We start from the raw sequence: 23003 nt of genomic DNA on the forward strand, positions 1-23003 counted from the left end.
TCTTCTGAAGTTTTTTTTTTTCCATCTTCCTCAATGACAATTTGAGAAAGTAATGATTAATTTGAATAGTAAAAATATTAACAAATCTCTTGTCTCTTTTGCAAATGATCAATGCATGAATGCTATGCAATCATGTTTGTTAATTACTGTGCAAGAGTTTTCTGATAGACTGCTATAATGGTTTTATCACATTTTCTAAGATACTGTACTTAACCTTTTTGCAAAATACTAACATTTAAACATTGTTTACTAAATGTTTTTTTACAATGAAGATATACATTTATAGCCATTGTTTTAAACATTTTCAAAGGCTGAGACTGTTTACATGACATTTTTGTACTTATCATTTTGACATGCAACAGTTTTTCATAATGCATTTCAATGGCTTTTATGCATTTTTAAAGTTTTATTTACATACTATAATAAACTTACTTTTTTTGTCGCATTATGCTGTGACTTTTTCTGATAGTTTCACTTAATTATGTTGACGTTTTCCGACATACTACAGATGTATTTTTTCAACATGAATAGCATGTCTTTTTTCCTAAATTATGTTTTTTCTTTTTTTGTTCTTATACTATTACTTTTTCTAATTCTATAACTTATTTGGACATGCCCTTTCATGACTTTTTAAAATAGAAATCATTATTTAAATTTGTTTCACTTGATTCCCAACGTGCTTAATGGAATTATTTATCATTGATAGGAGTTATCACCAACTGACTGTTATACGTTGATATACGTTGATTGCCAGTTAGTGAGTTTTGCTACCGATTAGCACGTTCATCGCTATGAATTATATCATAGGTTTCTGAATTTGTTTTATTAGGAAGATTTGATTACATGGCTGTTATAGAAATCGTTCAACTTCAGGCAGCTCGATCCGTTGGCTATTACTAAATAAAAAAAAGAGATAAAAATAACAGGTGAGAGAGGTCAATTGTTATTGCACGTTATTTATTGGTCTCAAGATACATCTTCTATGATCCAATACGACCTCTAAGCAACACATTTCACCTCTTAAACAGCCACTACCTCCTAAAATCCCAGCAGAATAAAGAGAACATTCTTTGAGAAGCAGAAGTACTGGAATTCAACTGTTTGCTTTGGTGCTGTTGTGTCCCTCAGTAGCAATGACTAGCGTATTGAGATTATTAGTGGATCTGAATACAAGAGTTTACAGGAGAGACTACCGACAGCTGAGTGAAAGGACAATTTAGCGTCATAAGCTGCTGGAAATACACAATCAGTTAATGATGGTTGAGGATGTACATCAAAGTGGCACTCTCTCACAAATGCTAAACAATGCTAACTAAAAAAGCAGGAAAGAAAAAAAAAATGTTTTCTATTGTCAACCTTCCTCAAGAGAAAATCCTCACATTTCATAAGCTGCAAATTACAGTTTTGCGTGATCAAAGATTCAAACAATTAACTAATTAATAGCTTTGTTGTTGGTCTTTTAAACCCAATTCAAACCTGTAAACGGGAGCTTCATTTTCTGTCTCTTGTCTTGCATGAATTAAGGTTGTCAATGAATCAATACTGTAATAAAAGATCTTAGTGCTGAAAAGAGTTCAAGACAACTGCAATTGAATTCACACCTCATAAAATCAGTGCTAGTCTGATAGAACAGCCTTCAAATTCCACCAAACAAACAGACATGCATTCATCTTGTTACAATAATTCACAATTAGGCTTAGATTATACGGATTCTCTTTTAAAAATATCAAAAACATCACAAAACTAGTCTCTGTATGACATTCATTATTGTAAAACTATGTCAATTATTCAACATTTACAAACAGTAAAAAGTGTTGTCGAGAAGATAATAACAATAATGCAGCCATTTGAAAAAACTGCCCTGTTCCCTTTGGTGGAACATTTAGTCTCAGATGATCTCAATGTGTATACACATACAGAATATACAGCATCATCTGTACATAATGTTCCGATCAGAGTAAAAATATTCCACCAAAGTTAAATAATCTCATAAAATGTACAAGAAACAATACAAACACCGATTGTCGTACCTAAACGTGACGTTTTACAGCTAACCTGCACTCAAAGTCATCAAAGATCGTGATACTCATAGAAGTCCCTTATATATTAATCTAAAAATACTGTAACACTACGTCAATCTTTTTACGTACATTAGGCTGTACCAATACTTGCTTATAAGTAGTTTGACCAAATTGTCAATATTGTCACAATAATGTGCATTTTCATATCAATGTGTATGTTCTAAAGGTCTAGTGACACATACATGCTGTCATTTATTGTAGGAGTAAAGTCTAAACCATCGGTTCGGAGGTGCGTTGCTGTAATTCAGTGCCGTCTGCTACTTTTAAATGGATGTAAAAATCTCCACACTTAAGGTACAGGTTCTACATTTAAAACATACAGGCCAACAGACTATTTCAATCTGCTACTTATTTTACCTTGAACAATAGGTCCAAGCATGACACGGCAGATTAAAGTACCATCTGTTAATATCTGTACGAAATGCAGAGAGAAAGGGTTCAAACTTTACCGAAACTAACCTCAGCATATTCCTCAAATCATTGAGGCAACTTTATTTGTTTCTTCAAATTAAGACATTATCCAGTTTCACCAGAAGCAACAATGGATTTCAGGTCTTATACATCCTGGTCCTAGACAATTGTGCTTTCTTTTGGCTAGTCTGTCATTTCTCCTTCCGTGAATTACAACTGCAGCTGTACATTCTCACACTGTGTCCTGTTTCCAGAGATGTACACACTATTTAGCACTCCTCACCAACAGAAACCGAACAGACTCCTTATAATAAATAACTTCTGTTTGCAGTGTTGTTGATGACATCAACTCATTTATAACCCTGTGGTTATTTAGCGGGGCTGCAGCAGCCTTCAGAGCAATAAAATAAACAATATTATACATTTAAAAGATAAAAGTCACCAAGACACCAAGCGAGACTCTCCAATTAGAATGGCTTATTGCTTTAATTAACTAGTGGTGACGTTTCTTTTGTTGCTGTCACTTCTTTTTCCACGTTATATTATATTATATTATTATACTATTATATATATATTACAAGCCAGCTACTTTACATCTACCATGTCATTATATATTTTGGGAAGTCACCCAAATTGATACTCTAACGACGCAGTACTGTACAAATAGGAGAGGAATTGTGCTATTGATAAAGGACTTGAGTTGTGTAGCCGCATGTGTTCAGTAGTGCACAGAAACTCTCACAGGAACACAACAATGCTGTCGCTCTTTTTTGGCTTCGGGGAAGAGGACGTGTGGTAGAAAGCGAGGTACTCATCGTGTTCTCATCACGTAGTGTGAAGGGCGATGATGACCTTTGACCGTAGGGCCTCACATCTGCCCAAAGAGGATGGAGCATAGCAGGAAAATGGCATAAAGGAACAACAGCCCCAGACCCAGTCGGCGATCCAGCCTCCAGTGGTTCAGATGAACACACGTCACCTGGAAGCAGACAAGCAGGATGTGCAAGAGGAAAAAAGGTTCTTTTTCTTTATCGTCAAGCCATTAATTCTGTTTGGGTGAAATCTCAGAGGGGACATGTAGTAGGGGCAGACCGATGATGGACTGTGAATTCATACTTTAATTAAAAACACACCGTTTGGTTATCTATACCTGCATACATTACATTTTTGGCCCCTTGCTTGTGCACAAAGGTGTATAAAATTCCATATACCACATTATGTACGGAAGTACAGCAATCGTTTGAGATTCATTATTTCATTTATTATTTTCAATTTCATTTGAGGCCTCAAATATAAAGCATCATTTTAGAAAATGGTTTCCTCACCGTCAGAAACACGGATGCCAGCAGCAGGACGACAGAATACACAAGTCCTTTATTATTTATGGAGACCTTTGGGGGAAGAAAAACAAGTGTCACGCTTTTATGACTGTTTAACGGTGAAAAGCCAATGTCTGGATTTTGAAAAGCCCCCTCAAACAAATCCAGACATCGGCGCATCACATACAGACGGGAAAAGAGGTGGGTTTTGTAGGAAGGTAAAGTGGATGCATACTGATGATCCGTGCTCCACCACAAGGGTACGCAAAGCCCACGGGAAACCCAAACCCAGCAGGATGTCAAAGATATTGCTGCCAATGGAGTTAGACACCGCCATGTCTCCCATGCCTGAAAAGAGATGGGAAATCCTGAATGGAAGCACTTGCACCACAAAGAGAGAACAGTGCTTGGAGTGGGAGATTCGGCACATGGGGCGGGCTTCATGTTTTACCTTGTCGAGCCACAATCAGACTGGCCATGCAGTCCGGCACACTGGTCCCTGCTGCCAGGAACGTTATGCCCATGATGTAGTCTGGGATGTCTAGTGTGTAACTGATGATAGTCACCTGATGCAAACATTAGGACACATCAGGGCTGAGTATACACACAGGGAGCATTTTAGAGGTGGTGCAAAAATGAGTTTTTTGGGCTGTGGCGCTTGGGTATCAACAAAGTAAGTCAACTGACTCAACCTGCACCTTCTTCTACAGTATCGTTGTTTGGATTGTTTGGATTTTATTGAATAAAAATCACGAGGCGTTCGAATTAAAAAAATAGATGAATCACGATCCCAATATTCAAATATTTGGGGTCCAGGCTCATCCAACAGCCACATCGAGCATCTGTGGTCATTTGTTCGTGGTTACTTAGAATTGAAAGTGGCAGCAGTCTTACCATCCACACCATGAGGTAGGAGAAGATAGCGATCCACAGGGTGGAGGCCACAAAGGTGACCATGAACCAGCGGTGCCAGCGTGGCAGAATACAATTGGGCACGGTGCAGTAGAGCAGGAGGCCAAGAGGCCACTTGATCATCCAGGTCACCCGCGCACAGCAGCTACCTGTGAAGAGCAGGAGAGCAATCAGGGGGGGGGGGGGGCGTTGTTGTCAAGACTTTCAAAGACCTTTGTCAGCCATGGATTGGCTTTAGTGTAAACAAGGTCAACAGACTGATGAAATAAATATTGAATACAAATCCAATCTTACTCGCGCTTCATAGCCTTTAGCGCCTAGTGGTGGTTCTTCCTCACCTGGTATGCGCACAGGGCTGAATATCCGGTGATAATCCTCCTCCTCCTCCTCCGTCAGGCCCAACTCGACTCCATGCTTTTCTCCCGACTCGGTGGCTCCTGCCACCGGTGTCCTGCCTCCGTTCTCCAGAGTGCACGAGCCCGTCCTCTTCAGACTGTTACTGGTTGATCCAGCTCGGGACCCGGGGCTCGTCTCGCCATCCCGCTGATTCTTTGAACTCTGGACGAGCCTCTGTCTCTACGAGGGGGCAACGGGACGTGGGTCTTTATTTTGGGGTTCTGGAGAAAATTGTGTTATGTGCGTCGCGTGCGCATCAAATACCTCGCTGATGAGCATGCGCCCGGCCATGGAGAGCCTGGTGCGGGGGGAGAAGTGGGGCGTCATCATGATGCGTAGGCCAGCGTCAGGGAAGGACAACTTGTGGGGGTTGAGGATAAGAAGCTCGTCCACCATGATGACTGGAGGAGCCTCCTGACCATTGCCTTGACCTGTGAAAAAGTTGTGTGTGTATATGTATATATATATATATAAATATATATTTATAACACGGGTAGATGAAATCCAGCGTTCTGATTGGTTGAGAGTGAGTCACGGGGGGAGCGTTCCGTATCACTGCACTCAAACAGGTTGGATTTTGCGGGGCCGGTAGTTGACATTTTAGCTTTTAGCTCGAAAAAACCCGGAAATCCCACAAATGATCGTTTTGAGGCAAAGCGAGCTTTCGCCGCCGGACAATTAAGGTGGACGTCACGAGCCATGTGAATGAATGAGATGGTGCGGGACCCGATGCTGTTTACATGCACGTACGGGGACTATTTTTTCTATAGACCGATGTAATGTGATACATAACGTTAGGTGGCCACAACTATTTTGTGCTGAAAAGCAGCTATTTAACCGTGTGTTAAGGTACTCGAGGTTGTACTTTATCTTTGATAATGTAACTCTACCCTCGAACTGTTACATTATTGGACAATAAAGTACAGTGTCTCGTACCTCATTGCTTTAATATATATGACACCGTGAGACAACAGACCGACAGCAGCTAAGAGGAGAAGAATCTTCTGACCTTTGTTGAGAAGCACCATGGAGGTGTTGCAGGCAGAGGCCTCCTCTCCCGCCTTGTCGTCCGTGAGATTCTCTGACCCGAGGCAGCACGGCCCGGGACCCCTGAGACGACGGGTCACAAACGCCAGAAGCTGGGAGTTAAACCTGCAACCAGACAAACAGGTATTATCTGCTTATATGCATGTCTACATACAGAATCAGTAAGAAGTGTGGAGAAATGCGTTTTGGTAAACTTACTTCATGATTATAATGTAGATCCCATACATAGTCACGAGGAGCAGTGACTCCCACCTGCACAGCAAGAAATATGTTTGTGTCAGTCTGGTATTTGTACGGCTTAATTAACGATAAAATATAATACAGATAATATAGTGAGTTATGATTCATGATCAGAAGAGCATACATTTCATTTTTTATTCATTTTTATTATAAAAGAAACCATAGATGAATTCAATACTAAAATAAAGAGATGTCTCTTTTACTGCCAGTTCTGTCAGTCAAATAAAATCAAATGATTGACACAATAAAAAGGATAAGTCACGTTTTTGAAGGCTAAGCAATGGAAATAAATTTTTTCTAAACTATTGTTGCTTATTTGGTCCACAGCAGTACATGTCATAGACAGACGCGTCTCCACACGCACTGCTCATCTACAGCTGGTCCACTAAGCCACTGCTCCACAGAACACACTCATACCTCCGACAATGGGAGCATGCAGTGAATTTGGCAAAAGGAGCAAAGAAACTAATCTTACAAAGAATATTAAGAAGGACAATGGTGAGGTGAAATATGCTAGGAATGCTTGGCAAGCTTTGATTTAATGAACAGCCTGCTATAAACCACTAATGAACCTACAACCCGCAGTAAAGCCATGATAAATCTACTCTTTCATTAAACCACTGACACATACAACAATGGAGGGCCCTCGAGTTGAATGATGAGATAGAAATCAGTAGAGCCAAAGCTTCTAATACAACTTCAGCTGCTTCCAAGGTGCACTGAAAAGCAGAAAGACATCCTTCTATGTTGTTCCATATACTCCATCTCTTATAGAATATAGAACCACTTTGCTACTTGGATCAAAGCGTTACGGCTTGAGAACTTGTTTGGGACCAGGGTCAAATATTCAGGAACAGGAAGCTAAGAACCAAAGCGATCTAAGATGTTAGATGTTGTTTCTGTGGATGGTGCTTCTATCTGATGGTGGTTGTCCCTGCACTGGTCCTGTCGTACACCTGGCTTACTACTCGCAATTATTTGAATCATTTCTGTCCTAGGAATTGAATGTATTGTACATCTTTTACCCTGTTCATTCTGTACATGTGAGAGAGGGATCTTCCTCTGACGTTGTCTTTAAGGTTTGTTCCCTTTTTTCCTCACAAAGGGGTTTTCATTTTTTGGGGAGTTTTTCCTGTGCCGATGTGAGGGTTTCGAGACAGAGGATGTCGCATACGTGTACAGACTGTAAAGCCCTCTGAGGCAAATTTGTAATTTGCGATTTTGGAGTATACAAAATAAAATGAATTGAATAAAATTGAATTGAATTCATTCCCTGATTATTGATAACCTAATCTTCATAATGCTAATAAAATAAATCAAGGGGGATGTAGTTTACACCAATCTGAGTGTAATGGGCCCGAGATCAATTTAAAGATCCGTGTTGATATGAATTCAGATACCTGCTGCAGAAATGCTCCATTGCAAAACTTGATCACCTGACCCAAATCGAACTCAAGGAATGTGCACTCACCAGACAACTGTGGCATCGTAGATAACCTAAAGAGGGGGACAATTGATTCTTTAAAACACAACGTGGAAGATGTGCACACAGTAACTGATTATTATACCTCAAAAGCACCAACCAGAAACTCTCACCATGATGAGGGCCAGTACAGAGAGGATGTAGTAGGATGAATCTCTAAAAAGCGACCACCACGTCAAAACCACTGTCTGTGGAGAAGTGAGGTTATGAACATCTGTGTCCCTTCACTCAGGGAGAGCTGCGTGCAACAGGTTCTATGCGCTTTTCCTACCTGGCCTGCAAAGATCCCACTCAGGCCTATGATGACCAGAATGTTGAAGACGGCAGAGCCAACGATGGTACCGACTCCCACGTCTCCCTTGGTGATGAACACACCTGAGGGTCACACAGAGGGACAGATGGGAGGATGGGAGCATTTGGCTTTGCTTTGAATTCAGATTAGATCAAATACAAATAGTCTGTGTTGTCTCCTGTCTCATCTTCTTAATTGTATTACACAAAGAAACACAAGCCATCCAGCTCTGCATTTTGCACTAGTCGTTCAACTATGAAAATACCTAAAAGTAAGGAAAACCCTTTTTCTTAGTAGTCAATTATCTTAAGGACTCTGCTGACACCTCCTGGATGACTTGGGTACTGCAGAAGCTGCAATGCTTCTCAATATGTTGACATGTTACAAAGTTAAAATGTGAATAATGCATGCAACTACTTTTGGCATGATTCCCACAACTGCACATATGGTACTTGCTCGTGATTGGCTAAACTACTGACCAATGAGAGAGGTAAAAAGCTCGGGAGCCGAGCTGCCTGCCGCCATGAATGTCGCACCAGCCACATCTTCACTGAGCTGCAGGTTCTGAATGATACAAAGAGAAAAGAAGAAGCTCAGAATAGAATAGAAAAGAATAGAATAAGAATAATGAAATGATCTGAACTAACAAAATGATATCTGATGGCAGGTCGGGGCCGTTTTCTCACCTCCGATATTTTTTCAAGGGATGGGACAAAGTAGTCGTCACAGACGATGGCCAAGGCGTAGAACATGTAGATGGCCTAAAAGCACAGTTGTGTCCCGTTAAGAGTGCAGGTACACTGCCATAGCCTGCCTTTTAATACACTAAAGTAGTAGTGTAGTTCTTGGTTTGTGATACATGTCGACTTCTGGGGCCATGAGATGCGTGTGACATACTCACACACAGTGCATGCAGACAAACGGCCCCCTTCTTCCTCTGCTCCTTTGTAAAGATGTCCTCTGGAAACTCGTGGATGGCTGCCGGGTGATGGACATGATATTTATTAGGGCCGGGACTCGATTAAAAATATTAATCTAATTAATTAGAGGCTTTGTAATTAATTAATCAAAATTAATCGCATTTTAATTGCATAAATATTTGACCTGAGAACAGTGAGAAGTAATTTTTTTCACATGGATTTTTATTTTTGTTCAACCAATTCCAGCAGACAAGTGTAGAAATAGCATATTTAGAAATATAGTACTTTCAGAAATTCAGGTAGCCTATAGGAAAGTAGACCTTCTGTAAACTAGGTTTTCTTAAGTAGACCAATACTTTCAAGTACATTCAGAACATTGGTTATTTTTTCAGACGTGGACTTAGTTACCCTGGTCCTTAAACCAGTCATCTGGTGCAGTGTGGGTTGGGTGTGGGTCCTCGTACGTCCACGCTAGCTGCTAATTGTTTTGCGTTGAGGTGATACTTGAGGCTCGATGTGAATTCCTTGTTGCACAGCTTGCACACAACCACGCTCTTATCGACGCTTCCATCCGTGTGTTTATTATAATAAGACTTCCCATTCACGGGGCCCCCCGACACGGTCTCGTCAGCTTCTTCGTTAATGTTCACTGTGGTTTGTTGTTGTCTGAAGTCATGAACGCTAGTTGGTGCTCCAGTATAATCGGTCCTCCCGAAACTCATCCAGTGAGAAACGTTCCGCGGTGCAAAAAATAAGTGTAAAAAAATGTTTAATGTGTTATTTTTTGTGTAATTAATGAATCTTAATTCACATTGTAATTAATTAATCGTAATTAACGCGGTAAAGTCCCGGCCCTTATATATATATATATATATATATATATACAGTTATTTTTTAGGTTGATTTATTCCCCACTATAAAACAGCCGCCAAGCTGCAAACAAAATGAAAGATGGTATTTCTACATGAAATAAACCTCAAATAAAATAAATTACACAACTTACATTGTTCCCTTCCTTACTACCTATTTGTACCATATTAAATCATTGGACTATTTTCCCACTGATTTCAGATATACAACCACAAAGGTTCATTTTGTGAAAGATAATGAATAGAAGTAATGATTTAAAACGCGTGTCATCTTGCTGGGTTGCTTTCAGGTGGTACAACCCGCAATGACATCACTCAGACGCAGTGTTTGCCTTGCATTAAACAGTGAGACAGGAAGTGAAACTGGCAGCTGCTTCCTGCTCTTCTTTGAGGTTAAAATAAAAAATTTAAAAAACCTTGCTTCCCTCCATTCCCTTGGCGTTTCACAAGAAAGCCTAGCGAGTGTGGTGCAGCTCCAATTCACAACTCCAGCCGAGCTGTTTGAATTCAAACTAGCGGGGAGCACGGAGCTATAAATAGCTCCTCTGCTGCGTGAGACAACAGTGGGTCGGCGAGCACACAATAAGCACACGGCATCCGTCATGATGCATGGAAACTTAACAACAGACAGCATGGATTAAGAGAGGTCCCTTGTGATCGGGGGATATTAGATTTGATCTTTGACATTAGTGTCAGCGAGTGAGAGGAGGAGGCCATATGGTGCCCAGAAAGGGGACAGTCATTTGACTATGTTCAGTTAGAAGATGTAAATGTTTGTGCAGTGATGTTTACACATGTGTGTCTGCGCCAGAGAGCAGCACCGCCTGCCTGGATGCTTGTTGTGCCATAAATTGCTCCTCGTGCTTCATTTCCGAGGACCGCAGTCGAAGTGAGTGTCAAAAGGTTGGTGGTTCCTTTGTGGGGTTTTTTTTTCTTCTCTCCTAGCGGACAAAGCCTACTTTCTTTGTACCAGCTGTTGTTGCCGGGCAAGGCTCGTCTGCTCAATCATCGAGGCTTAACATGTAAACCTGGTCATCTTATCCCACGAAAGATCGCAGCGAGAAAGCTGCTCTGTATGCGTCTTCTCGATCGGCCTGTCGAGCTTTGGACAACTGTGCTCTCTCTGCGGCTTTGTTCCTTTCACCTTCTCCTTTAGTCTCGGCGTCCCATCTAACGGCCCTGAAAGCCTTCCGGTCCCCTTTCCAACCCAAAAATAAACTCTCAGGTTGTTCTCGAAACCGAGGCCTGAAACGCGTACCTCAGATTGATGCTTTGAGGAGTTGCTCTGGTGAAGGCAGTTGCTATGGTAACACTCTCCCTAGGGGCAGCTTTTCCTTTTTTCCCCCTTTTATTTGATGGGTGGCAGTAGGAAGCCAAAGGAAAGGCAATTGCCTGAACAGTGAGAAAGGGGGGAGGTGATATGTTTTTCCCATGGTTGGGGTTCATGAAAAATGAAAAAAATGGGAGAAGTGACAGCAGCACTCGCCTATAATGTCTAAAAATATGTATTTTTCCCTACAAACCCCCTGGAGAGGCCTTAGAGAGAGAGCGAGGGAGCTGAGGAACAGCGTAGAGACACACGGCATGTCTCCGCTTACTGAAGGCTACTGGACAGGAATGTCTCTTGCCGAAACTCTCATGGAGGGATTTCACAATGCAACAGCCCCGAAAATGAACCACCCAGGTTCAAGATGATTGCACATCTGCAACTTCCTAAATCTGGTATTCAAGCCAGATGTGCCATCAGCTGGATCAAGGCAGTAGTTTAGTAATCAGAGGTCGAGCTGCATTGGGAGTGCAGTGCCTCTGTACTCAAGCCTCTAGCATCACTTCATCAAATGCTGCCACAACTCTTTCACCTCTGATCCAGATCACGTCCCTCAGTCTTCGTTCCTACACAAGCTCAAGTGGAAATAGCTCAATACATTTTTTGACACTTCACATGTGAAGGGACAAACCGTCAGTGACAAGAAGTTGTGACAAGAGAAGATCTCAGTTTTATTTTACACCTAAATGAGTTTTCATGAGTTTGTGTTTTCAAGGTTTGATTATGAGTGTACTTAATGATTAAAGCAGATCCAAAACTCAAATAAAAATGTCTCTTACTGGAAAGTGGATGACATAAATGATATCGAAGAGGCACCAGGATGCATACAGTACCATCAACTGTGTGCACAAATACTAATAGGCAGTCATATCAGCGCTATCTGAGACTACTTAACTAGCTTGTATGGAAGATTTATGATTATTTTAAAGCAGCAAAAAGTTTTTTGTTTGATGTTTAACAGAAATTGGGATGGAAATAAGGGCACTGAACAAGTACTTTCAGATGTAACTCTACAGCATTATAAAACACAGAGGTTAAATATAAGTGTTGTCAAGAAGCAATTTACCCCTAATGCATCTGCTAAGAGTTTATTAGCTTTTAGTTGAATCCACAACAGCATTTAGTGCGATCATAACACACACACGTTGCCTATTTCAAACCGAAGCAAGGCATCAACTGTACTTGTTTATCGCTGTGTCCTTTTGATCACATGACTTTAGTCTTTCGTATTAGCAGAAAATACGGTGTTAATAGTTCTATCAAAAGAGTGAGGTTTTCTGTTCTTATATGTGTTCTTTATCCAAGTCCAAATCAGTGAAGCCTGCCCAACTTCAATGCCAATTAAATTCTACAGAAGGCACAAGAGGCGAAATCTCCACTGAGGGATGTGAGGAGCAGAGCTGTGTGTGACTCAACCTGCTGCTTCACTGGAGCTGAATGAAGGGGCCGTGGGCGGTGCAGAGTAATGTTATCGATCTGGGAGTCTGCAGGGCGACCTGGAGTCAAGCTACGGAGTCGACGCGTCATGCATCAACAGAACTGTTATGGAGCACAAGCACACACGCACACACATACATACACACACGCCTGCATTTGTTATTAGGGAATCAACTAAATATAAATATTTCATCCAGGTGTTGAATGTAAATTCAATTGTGTGTTTGTTCTTTGATTTGCTTTCCTTTGAGGCGGTTTAGATGCGACTATGATGAAACAATAGAAAGACATCAAACCTCACCAACCACCGCCGGTCAATACAAACACTGAAAATCCTGTCACTGACAGCATATTATAATCCCCATCAACTTGTTGGATGAGGAAATGAAACATTAGGTTCGAGGATGCAGCTAAATATCTTCTCTTTAATGACAAGACTTTTAAGAGGAGCCCCACACTCGGACCTCTCACTCGGCCTCGCTGTGGATGCTGTGGAGGGAGAAAGGGAGCGAACACGATCCAGAAGAACTCTTTGGATATTTGGCAACCCTTATTAGGAGAAATAACTGCTGTTTGCTTTGTGTGGCATCCAAATTAAAGACCAAAACAGTTTCTGTAAGATTATCTGCCTGCTTCGCTTTCTCAACTCTCTCAAAAAACCCTAAAACAAGGCTGTGGAAAAATACTATTCTCAGCCGACTGTGGCTCGCCAAAATAAACAACACAACAAGACGAGACACACAGCAGGAGCCATTCCCTTCATTTACATAATTTATATTCACTCCCATCCCTTCCCCTCGCGGCCTATTTTTAGTCCTTTAGACTTTTAATGCTTGGAAGACAAAACTGTGGGTTTTAGCATTTAGCATTCAGTTGCCTAGCAACCACGCTCTCCGATACTTGTCAGCTGACGTCGGGTCACACCGTCTCCATCTTGTTGAGCAGTGGAGGGATGAAAGGAGAGAAAGACAGCTGCAGGCTGGATGTTACTGTGAAATCCCCCAGATAATATCCCCGAGGTCCAGGGCGGGCTTTTTAATCACACTACAGATTATGCAATAACTCCGGGACGGCCTGCTGAGGAAGAGGGCGGCCATCCCAGCCCGGAGCTTGTGTGTCTTATGTCCTGCCCTTTGTTTACATGCTGTCTCCAGTGTGTTACTGCAGAGAAGTAACCACTTCACGCACACAGTACACATTACGCTTCTTGTAAGCATTTAATCCTAAGAGATACGGAAGGGGAGCTGTTTGCATGCAGGAACTCAATAAAAGGTTAAGTGTGTTATTGGGTAGCGAAATACAAACTGCTGAATAGAGCAAATGGAGCACTGCAACAGCGAGTCAAGAGTCTCATCTTCTCTCTCATGGGTGGAAAAAATAAAATCCCTTCTGATGTAATGTCATGAAAGAGCACACGCATTGACAGTGAGGTGTTTTAAATGTGTGAATTTAACACAAGTGCCAGACCATTTGTCACAGATGTTCCTGGACCTCTCGAATATCATTTCTCTGAATATATAACCAATGAATAACTTGTAATTCCACTGGGCCATGCAACCATTATTTCAGATAAGATTATCAGGAGCTAGGACTGTTCATCATATACCTACAAACGATTAAAGAAAGAAAGAAAACTGTTAATAAAATAAATGTTATTTAGTATTTAGTCAAACTAAGTCATAGAGGAGAACAGCCAGTGCCAGAGATATGAGGACGTCCTGGCATTATAATCTTTAACCAACTGCTGTGAAAAACAGAATATGTTCGTAAAGTCCTTTGATGTCTAAAACCTACTTCACAAAGTCGCCTTTCACATCGGTATGTAAAAAGGATCAAATCATTCATTGTGTGCAGGTTGCACACCCTCTGAAGGATGAGCATATTTCAGGTGGTACTCTAAACAGGTCATTTGTATAGTATATTATTAGAAAAACATGATTTGCATACATTTCTGTGACAGTATAATAACAGTGCATTTGACATATAATGCAACATTGTGACTAAGCCTAATATTAGCTTCAACACAGAGTGAATGCAAATGATGTGAACATTGAACTCTGCCAGTAAAGCAGATGGTGTTTCATTATTTTACTTTATCTTTGCTATTCTCCTGCCTGAGGTTTCAATAATACCCATTTCAGCTTTGACGAATGCGGCTCATATCAGCCAGCGAGCTCATAAGCCCCGGAAACACAAAGGCACGGGTCAAATCATTTCTCATTACGGCTTTCAATGTCTGCACGTCTCTGCGATAATGAGGAGCAGTTTGAAGATGTGCAACCAGACTCCGGCAGGTACCGAAGGGAACTCGGCGCCTCGCTATCGACCGACTACTTTACAAAATCTAATCTGGCTTTCGCTCTGGCGGCCTCCTCTCGAGTCTGTCGGTACACAAGCTCGACACCGACAACACGCTCCGCACCACTGACACAATGCCGCATGACCTTCCAGATCACCTACCTACATACGCCGCACACATGCAGCGCTCAGCGTTGCCGCAACTCTTTGGAGTCCCTACAAGGCGTCATAATCTTCCCCTTCAGCAACGCAACCCACGCAGCTATCGTGGCCTCGTAGCGTGTATATTTACATTCTCCTTAAGGCGCGGGTAAAATGATGATTACATACGATTGGATCCATTTAAAGTGTTGTCACTGGGGGAACAGACGGGATTACCCAGGTACACCACAGGGACTCACCTGCTCGCGGCTGATCCACACTCTGGTTGTCCGACTTGTCCTGCATCAGCCGGCGAGTCCATCGCAGCTCTCCCCCGTTGGCGCCCGGCCGGGAGCCAGAAGACTCCGTCTCTGTTACCAAACAACACCGGCCGTTTTAGTGCAGAAACCGACTTCACGCAGTCCAAGGCCGCCCTCCTCTGTGTGCTGTGATGTGGGGACAGACGAGGTCTGACTGACTATAAAACAGTTTAGTCGATAAAATCTAGAGATAAAGCGATCAGTTGATCAACAAGAAAAATGATCTGCGACTATTTGGATGTTTGTCATCATTTAAGCAAAGAAATGTTACGATGTTCTTTGTCTTTATGAAAGATACCTGAAAAAAAGTCCATCATGGTTTCAAGAGACCAAGATTACGGCTGGTTTTGTCAAATCAAAAGTGTAAAATCCCAAAAGCAGCAAATCCTCAAATGTGAGGATATTTAAGAATTCTTTGAGAATTTTTTAGGCTTTGATAACAATTATAATAATTATTTCAACTTTGATTTGTTAAAGCCAATATCCATTTGAAATCACAAAACTCAACGGTTCTTTCAAAGAATCTTTGACTGAAGTCAATCATACAAACGGTATCTATTTCCCAGCAATTGTCTGGTGAGTTATTCTCTGCTCCACAGACGACGGTCTCATGTTTCTGGCTCTGGGAGTCAGCAGCAGGTTCAGTTATTCCTTCCACGCTGCCCTCAGCTGTCCTGAGCCATCAGCGCTGAAATCATTATCGCATGGATTTCAACTGTGGATCTCATCCTTTATTGGCTATTCTCTGCGTGAGTTTCAGTTTTTTACTACGCCGCCAGGTGAGGAACTCTCTCCAGAGATAAACGTGTCTCATCTCTCCCACGGGAACAAAAGCACAGATTTCCTCCCCCACCAGCGCCAGATATGGTCCCACAATGGCAGAGAAGATAGTGGGAGGCTTATTATTACGCTACAAACTGTCCTTTTATTTGGAAATCAGCATGGTGCCTGGTGCGTTTAGTGACTGCCAGGCGCTGTCGAGGCTCTTTGTAGCCTTCAGCTCGATGAGCCCGTTTCATGAGGGCAGCGGTCACGGCTGAGAGAAAAGGTGAAGGCTTTCATGTTGAGGCATCAAGAGGAGCTGGTTTTCGTATGAAATTCAAATGGGTTCCTGCCACAGACGGCTCGGCACCGTTTTCCCACCTATCACTGGGAGAAATTTATAGCTCGTAAACCACATGTTGTCTCATTAAAAAAAAAAGGCAGCGAAGAAAACAGGATGGACAAAAAGTGCATGCTGATGCTCCTTCCTCTGCACATTCAGGTCCTAGTAAATGAAAACAAAAGCCTACTGCTAAAATGGTCTGTCGATTAGTTGATTGGGTAAATGACAGATAATCAATCTGCACCAACTTGGACACCTGATGATCTGTAGATGTTCTCTGGCTCCAGCTTCTCATATGAGAAGATTTGCAGGTTTCTTTTCTGTTGCATCCCAACTGATTGGGTTTTGGACTGTTCAAACAAATTGGAACTTGGACTCAAATCCGCTAACTTGTAATGGATATTTTAATTGATTCTGCTAAGAAATGATCAATATAGGAGCTGTGTATCACATTTAGAGTATTAGTATGGCAGCAAAGAACCATTTGCGACCTAAAGATAAAGTAGAGTGAGACATTCTTCACACTTCATCTGTGCGTGTTGTAATCATAGCTGCTCTGCGCTTTGTTTTGGTTTAGTACACACAGACACACACACACACACACACACACACGTGTGTACCTCGCTGGCTAGCTTACGTCGGCCAATCAGCACTGCACTCATATGCAGGTGACAACGCCGTCACCCACAGCCGTGTTGCTGGAATGTGGTGCCCACGTCCCTCAGGCGGCTCTCACAGTACACTCGCCTTCATTTGTACTGCAAAGGAGTCGCTGAGAGCCAATCGAAAGGCTCCCGACCTCGTGTCTCCGTCTTCACTCTGACCCTGAGCCACTCTGAGGTGCATGAAATGTTGGTGACCCACGGTGTTTAAGCTGACTTTGGTGTAAATGAGATTGTGTTTCACGAAAAGGCCGTCTGCTGAAGGCCTAAAATGTAAATATAACGAAGGGAGATTACAGAAAGATCAGTGAGGAAGCCAATGAAACACAAAATATGGACTTTGTGTGGAAATATGTTAATCCTGCTGTCACATGCTGCAACATAAACACACTGGTTGGGTGCATCATACTAAGTGTAAATACCATCATTCATTTTTCAGCATAATTATGCAAACCGTGGGGAACGTCAAGTGCTTTTTTCACGCAGCAAATAAAGAAAACTAGGCCTTGTACAGCAACTCTACATATGAAACATGAATGACTGAATCCATACACTATCATCTGCTCCACTCAGGAAGGACAAACCAGTGTCGCCTCTTTCTTTAGCAGAAACAAGACATCTGACCCCTTCAATAACACATCGACTGGAAAGACCGGCTTCCTCAGGTGTTGCCCTAAACACCATCTCCACAGGGCTGGACTGCTCCCTGTATTAGTAAATGTCTCAGAGCATAAAACCCTCAATGGTGGCAATGCAGATGAACATTGCTGCCTCTGAAGCCTGAGTCAAAGGGACCTTACCTTATAAAAAATAATATTTGTATTTCAGTCCAACGCTCTGAGGACATTTCCTCATAGATAACACAGCAGTCCTCCCGCCTGACATTTAGACAGAACATTTAGGAAGTGCCATGACGCAGGAAACATAGAGCTGATAAAACAACGTTTGGTCTTAAAAAGGAGCTAAACCCCAGTTCTATAAATAGCTGACTCTGTTAATATGTTCATGTCATTTATTGACTTATTTCAATTTCAAATTGTCATTCAATAATAAGTGCTATAATTGACACCAGCTATGCAGTGGTCATAATGATTATAATCACATTCTATTTCCTACTTTTTACAGTTGTCACTCAATTAGGGACAATTTGTCTTTTTAGAAACAGGAACTTTGGCTTGATTCAAAATTTAAAAAATTGGCCACATTGATGCAATGTGCCAATGTGTCCTGGGTGGTTCCCCATTAGAAGTGTGCTAAAGTCTAAAACATTCTAATTTACAAAAAGTGACTTGAAAACAATAATGATCAACATATTCATCATTCATTCATTCATCAGGAGGACAAAACCACGATACCAAAGGTTGACGTCCTAATATATTTGTTGGATGTATACACAACAGTTTAATAAACAATAGCTACATTCAACTTAAAAGATAATATGTCCCTTTATTGCGATGGAAACCGCTTTGTGGGAGCCGTGCAATTAAGAAAAAATGTCAATCAACACCGAACTTAACTCAGTCCAGTATGTTGTCAGAAATAACATGCGACCCACAGGGGGATCGGTATGTGTCAGCTGTTCAACACACTCCTGCTGTGATTTATAAATGTTTGTGAAGGAATTCACCACATGCTTGTGCAGACGAGGGACAGCTATCTTTAAGACAAATAGTTGTCTAGTGAGGCTTGAAATGTTCATTTAAGAACCAATTCCTCCCGTTTCCATGAATGGAAAATAGTTGGTCATCTTCAGCAAAAAGATTTTATTAAAGGTATCATTTGCTTAAATCAGTTACGTTTTTTGCCTCTGTAAAGTCCTCCCTCCACTACATCAGAAAACACCCAAAGATTTTGTCAAAATCGGACCGACATTGAGACAAACAGTTGGATTAGCACATCCATAAATGGTTCTACTACCAGTGGTATTCAGGATGCTGCAGTATGTGTGATATTTTCCAAGCATTGGGAGAGCGACCGGCCTGTGGCCATTAAAAACAGCAGACCACACGTCTTTTATATAGTTTAAGTCGAGCGGCCTTCATCTCAGTCCAATAAAACTCCTCTGGTTGTTGGCGCACTCATAATTTAAAGGTGAAGTATAAATAACAATGGCTCTGGCTCATTCACCAGGACACTCTTCCATGAAGGACCGGACTGCAACCCCAAGGTGTGAAACCTAAATGTAAACCCAACACCCCTGTTTTCACCCACTCATTCAACACGTTATGATGCACACAGGGTGCAGCCTGCGAGGAAGCTGCTGGTACGTGTGTGAACGTGTGTGTGTGTGTGTCTGCGTGACAGAGTGTGACCACATCGGTAAAGGTGATGAGAGGATAATGAGGTGGGGGGGGGGGAGGTTTCCTTTCGTTGCACCGCTGCAAAATGAGAGGATCTACGCCCTTTTTTTTCAATGGGGAATGGTGCATAATGGTAGGATTCCAACGTTTTGAATGAAAATAATTGCAACTTTAATGCAATTACAACAATTCAAGTCAAATTCAATAAATTGACCGATTAATGATCTAAATATAACAACAATTAATTGTGTCAATTGAAAAACACATATCTGGCTACAATCACAGCAAAGGCAGTCTATTTATAGATACCACAGATTCTGCTGAGATTAGGGATGAAATAACCATAGTCAAGCTGCAATAACCCATAGATACACTGATCCCCAGTGATTGGATTTATACATACCACACTCTCCGCCTGCTTTATGTAATCAACAAACTGTCACCTTCCTGCATTACAAGCGGAGTAAATCATGGCCAAAGGGACAGTAGACGTTGAACACCATGGTGGAAAGATTTCAGTATTTAGAACCTGCAGCACTGCAGTACTTTAAAGACATAAGTTTGGTCTTTAAAAAGAGGGAACAATGCTGGACACTAATCATAATCGTACTCAACTTCTGCAAATGCATTCTTTCTGCAGGCAATCAAATGTTAGAATACAGCACATGTCCACAGGACAAGGTCTAACCCAGCATACATTGCATATATATAATATTTATATTTTATCCATATAAAAGAAGACTTTTAGATCCATAGATAAAAAGAAGGAGGAGTATATTGGATCTTGCTCCTAGTGAAGATAAAGTATTACATGTGCTCTGAATGAATGAATTATGCAGCATTTCTACTAGTCACTAACATTCTATAGATCTAGTTCATGCATTCGTCCATTTCCTTTCCTTTTATTACATAACGTCAGGTTTAGCATCGATCTAAAACGTGGGATCCCTTTAGCTGCATTCAAACCAAATGAATATAAAACGAACTAGGATTCATACTGTGCACATTGTACTTGGACCACGTTTCCACAAATCCACGCAATACAACTTTTCCAATGTGAATTGATTCCGTGAGTGTACGCTGAGGTCTCACCTGGTGCCTGGGTGACCTGAACGAGCCACATGACCGCGACCAGCCCGACTCCACAGCAGCAGAACCGCTGGAAGGGCCGCCGGTGCCTCGCTGCTGCTCTCATTCCTCAGACGGACGCATTTTCCACCAAAAACATCTGTTGCTCTCTCGCTGACACTTGTTTCACACTTTCTCTGCAAACAAACAGCTCCAGCAGCGGCGGCAGCAGCAAACGACAAGCCTGTGCCAAGTTGTGTCTAAAAAAAAAAAAAAAAAAAAAAAGAATCAGCAGAAATCCCCCTAAATCACAAGCCCCGGTTCCCCCCCACACACACACACACGCCCCTCCGCGGACTCGGAGCAGGACGCTGCGCCGGCTCACCTCGTTAGACCTCCGGCTCGAGCATAGTGAGGAAAGGCGTCATCAAACACAGGCGCTGTGGCTTCATGTTAACAGTGTGGAAGGTCGACGGCGGATCCCACGGTGCGGCGCAGCGACGGGAGGCGACATGCTCTGAGCTGCGTTGTGTGCCTTCGCTCTCGGGTCTCGCACGGCGCGCTGCGCCCGGCGGCCGCTGGGGGGCGACAGACACACCGGCCCGCTGTGGTCCTCGGAGGAAATGTCCAGAAATGCCCCTTTGAGGGGAAAAACTCCCGAGCATTAAAAAGACACGCGCACACTCACTGTAAGTAGCTTTTGGTCAGCAGGGACGTTTATTGAGCCGATCCTTATGATCTCGCTAAGAAAAAAAAAAAAAGTGTGAATGGAGCTAGACTGAAACTCACTGTTTCAATGTGTCTTGTCAACAAAGTTGGGCCATATTATCATGAGTGTTTCTGTTCATGGCATTTACCTCCTCGTGAAATATTGGATTGACCAAGTTAAAAAAAAAAGAAAGAAAGAAAAACAGTCTTGAATCACGAGGCAGCACTTGGCTTTCTTTGCGTATTTCCGCCACCAGCTGTCGATCAGCGGAATAGCGTTCAACGTCAAGTCTGTGATTCACTGGTTTTACACCAGTGCCACACACTATTACATCTGGCCCACAGCTTCCTCCACACTGACCTGATATGAGGTGGGGAAAGGGTGATGACGTGAGACTGATAGGAGAGACATAGTGGAGTAAGAATCTGTGCTTTTGTTTTTCCTGAGATTGTCTATAGAGGACAATATAAAAGAGAGTGTTTGGGGCACTGATGCTCTACAGGTAATTAAGCTTGTTTTTTTTTCTTTTTTTTCCTTGTCTTCTTCCTTTATCTCCAGCTGTTGAATTATTACCAAACGAAAACGCTCAAAGAAGAGGGGGCTACCCTGTTGGGGGAATCACAGACTACTTGTCAAACGGAGACCTTCCAGAAACCCGATTAAGAAACTGTTTGCTAATAGTCCACCCAGCCAGATTCCCAGAAATTAGGAAGAAAAACGACACAAACCTTTTTTGTGCCAAGCTCACTGTATGATAGTAGTAGCCTGTTTAATGTCTCTGTTTGACATTTAAAGCCATTGAACTATCTTTACTTCAATTAAAAATCATTAAAAAGTGAAGGTTGCCCCAGTAAGCTGACAGTGTCCTGGTGTTTTTCCATTCTTAATGTTTAACGGATTTATGACAAGAGGGCTGGATACGTTTATCATTCACTTACACATGGCTTGTTATATGAGGTGCGTCACTTATTAACAGGTTGCATCCTTTACTTTTCACACGTGAACATATGCATTGTTGCATTGGAGTATATGAATATGTTTTCTTTAACAATATTCAAGTTCATAGTATTACATGTTTTGAATAGATAATTATATTCCATGTTGCACTGGATACATAAACTATTAGTATTAGTATTAATACAAGCTATTAAATCTGACTTCATTATGTCTAGCGAATTTGAAGCAGTGATGCTTCATGCAAACTGGTAGTGCACCTTATCTACTTGGCCATTTAAAATGCAATGTAGTGTGTACCGAGAGTCTAAACCAGAGGTCACTAACTGACGGACCGCGGTCCGGGCCCGGCCCAAAAGCTAAAGAAAGACGGTTGTGATATAAACGTGGCGAGCCACTTTTCGACCGGCGCAGCTTTACTCGTCTTTACGGTAGTGGCTTAAAGCACAGACCAATTGCATTCGAGTTAAATCCTCCCACGTGATACGACTCGACCAATGGAGTCTTTGTATTCCAGGCAGGACGATGATATCGTCTCAATACTGCAGACTGACGAGAGAGGTAGCGGCAAGTTACAGATAAAAAGAGGGTGGGAAGAAAAGAGAGATAGCGACGTTTCATACTTCCCACTGCGGCACCAAACCAGTGTCTCATATGCTCAGAACCCGCTGAAAAACTTCATCTTAATTCAAATTCAAGCTTTTCTTCCTGT

General features: G+C 42.0%; 1 protein-coding gene across 1 annotated transcript; it reads right to left on the reverse strand.

Moving 5' to 3' along the window:
- Nucleotides 1–918: 918 nt before the first annotated feature.
- LOC119215430 (sodium/potassium/calcium exchanger 3-like) lies at nucleotides 919–21185 on the reverse strand. The gene is made up of 18 exons (XM_037467600.2): nucleotides 21014–21185; nucleotides 20653–20888; nucleotides 15434–15544; nucleotides 9083–9159; nucleotides 8868–8942; nucleotides 8661–8745; nucleotides 8161–8264; nucleotides 8003–8077; nucleotides 7878–7903; nucleotides 6365–6418; nucleotides 6129–6271; nucleotides 5384–5550; nucleotides 5062–5299; nucleotides 4706–4872; nucleotides 4263–4377; nucleotides 4047–4159; nucleotides 3818–3883; nucleotides 919–3471 (listed from the first exon to the last, which is right to left on the reverse strand). The coding sequence occupies exons 2-18, from the start codon at nucleotides 20753–20755 to the stop codon at nucleotides 3361–3363; spliced, it is 1830 nt and encodes a 609-aa protein (XP_037323497.1). The 5' UTR covers nucleotides 20756–20888; nucleotides 21014–21185; the 3' UTR covers nucleotides 919–3360.
- Nucleotides 21186–23003: the final 1818 nt, after the last annotated feature.

Source organism: Pungitius pungitius, chromosome 16 (assembly GCF_949316345.1).
Source record: "Pungitius pungitius chromosome 16, fPunPun2.1, whole genome shotgun sequence".
Classification (NCBI taxonomy): domain Eukaryota; kingdom Metazoa; phylum Chordata; class Actinopteri; order Perciformes; family Gasterosteidae; genus Pungitius; species Pungitius pungitius.

Coding starts and splice junctions, on each gene's coding strand:
- LOC119215430 (XM_037467600.2), bottom strand. CDS start 20,755: ATGAGAGCAGCAGCGAGGCACCGGCGGCCCTTCCAGCGGTTCTGCTGC. Junction 9,160..15,433: donor TGTGGATCAGCCGCGAGCAG/GTGAGTCCCTGT, acceptor ATCACCCGGCAG/CCATCCACGAGTTTCCAGAG. Junction 8,943..9,082: donor TTTGTCTGCATGCACTGTGT/GTGAGTATGTCA, acceptor CTGTGCTTTTAG/GCCATCTACATGTTCTACGC.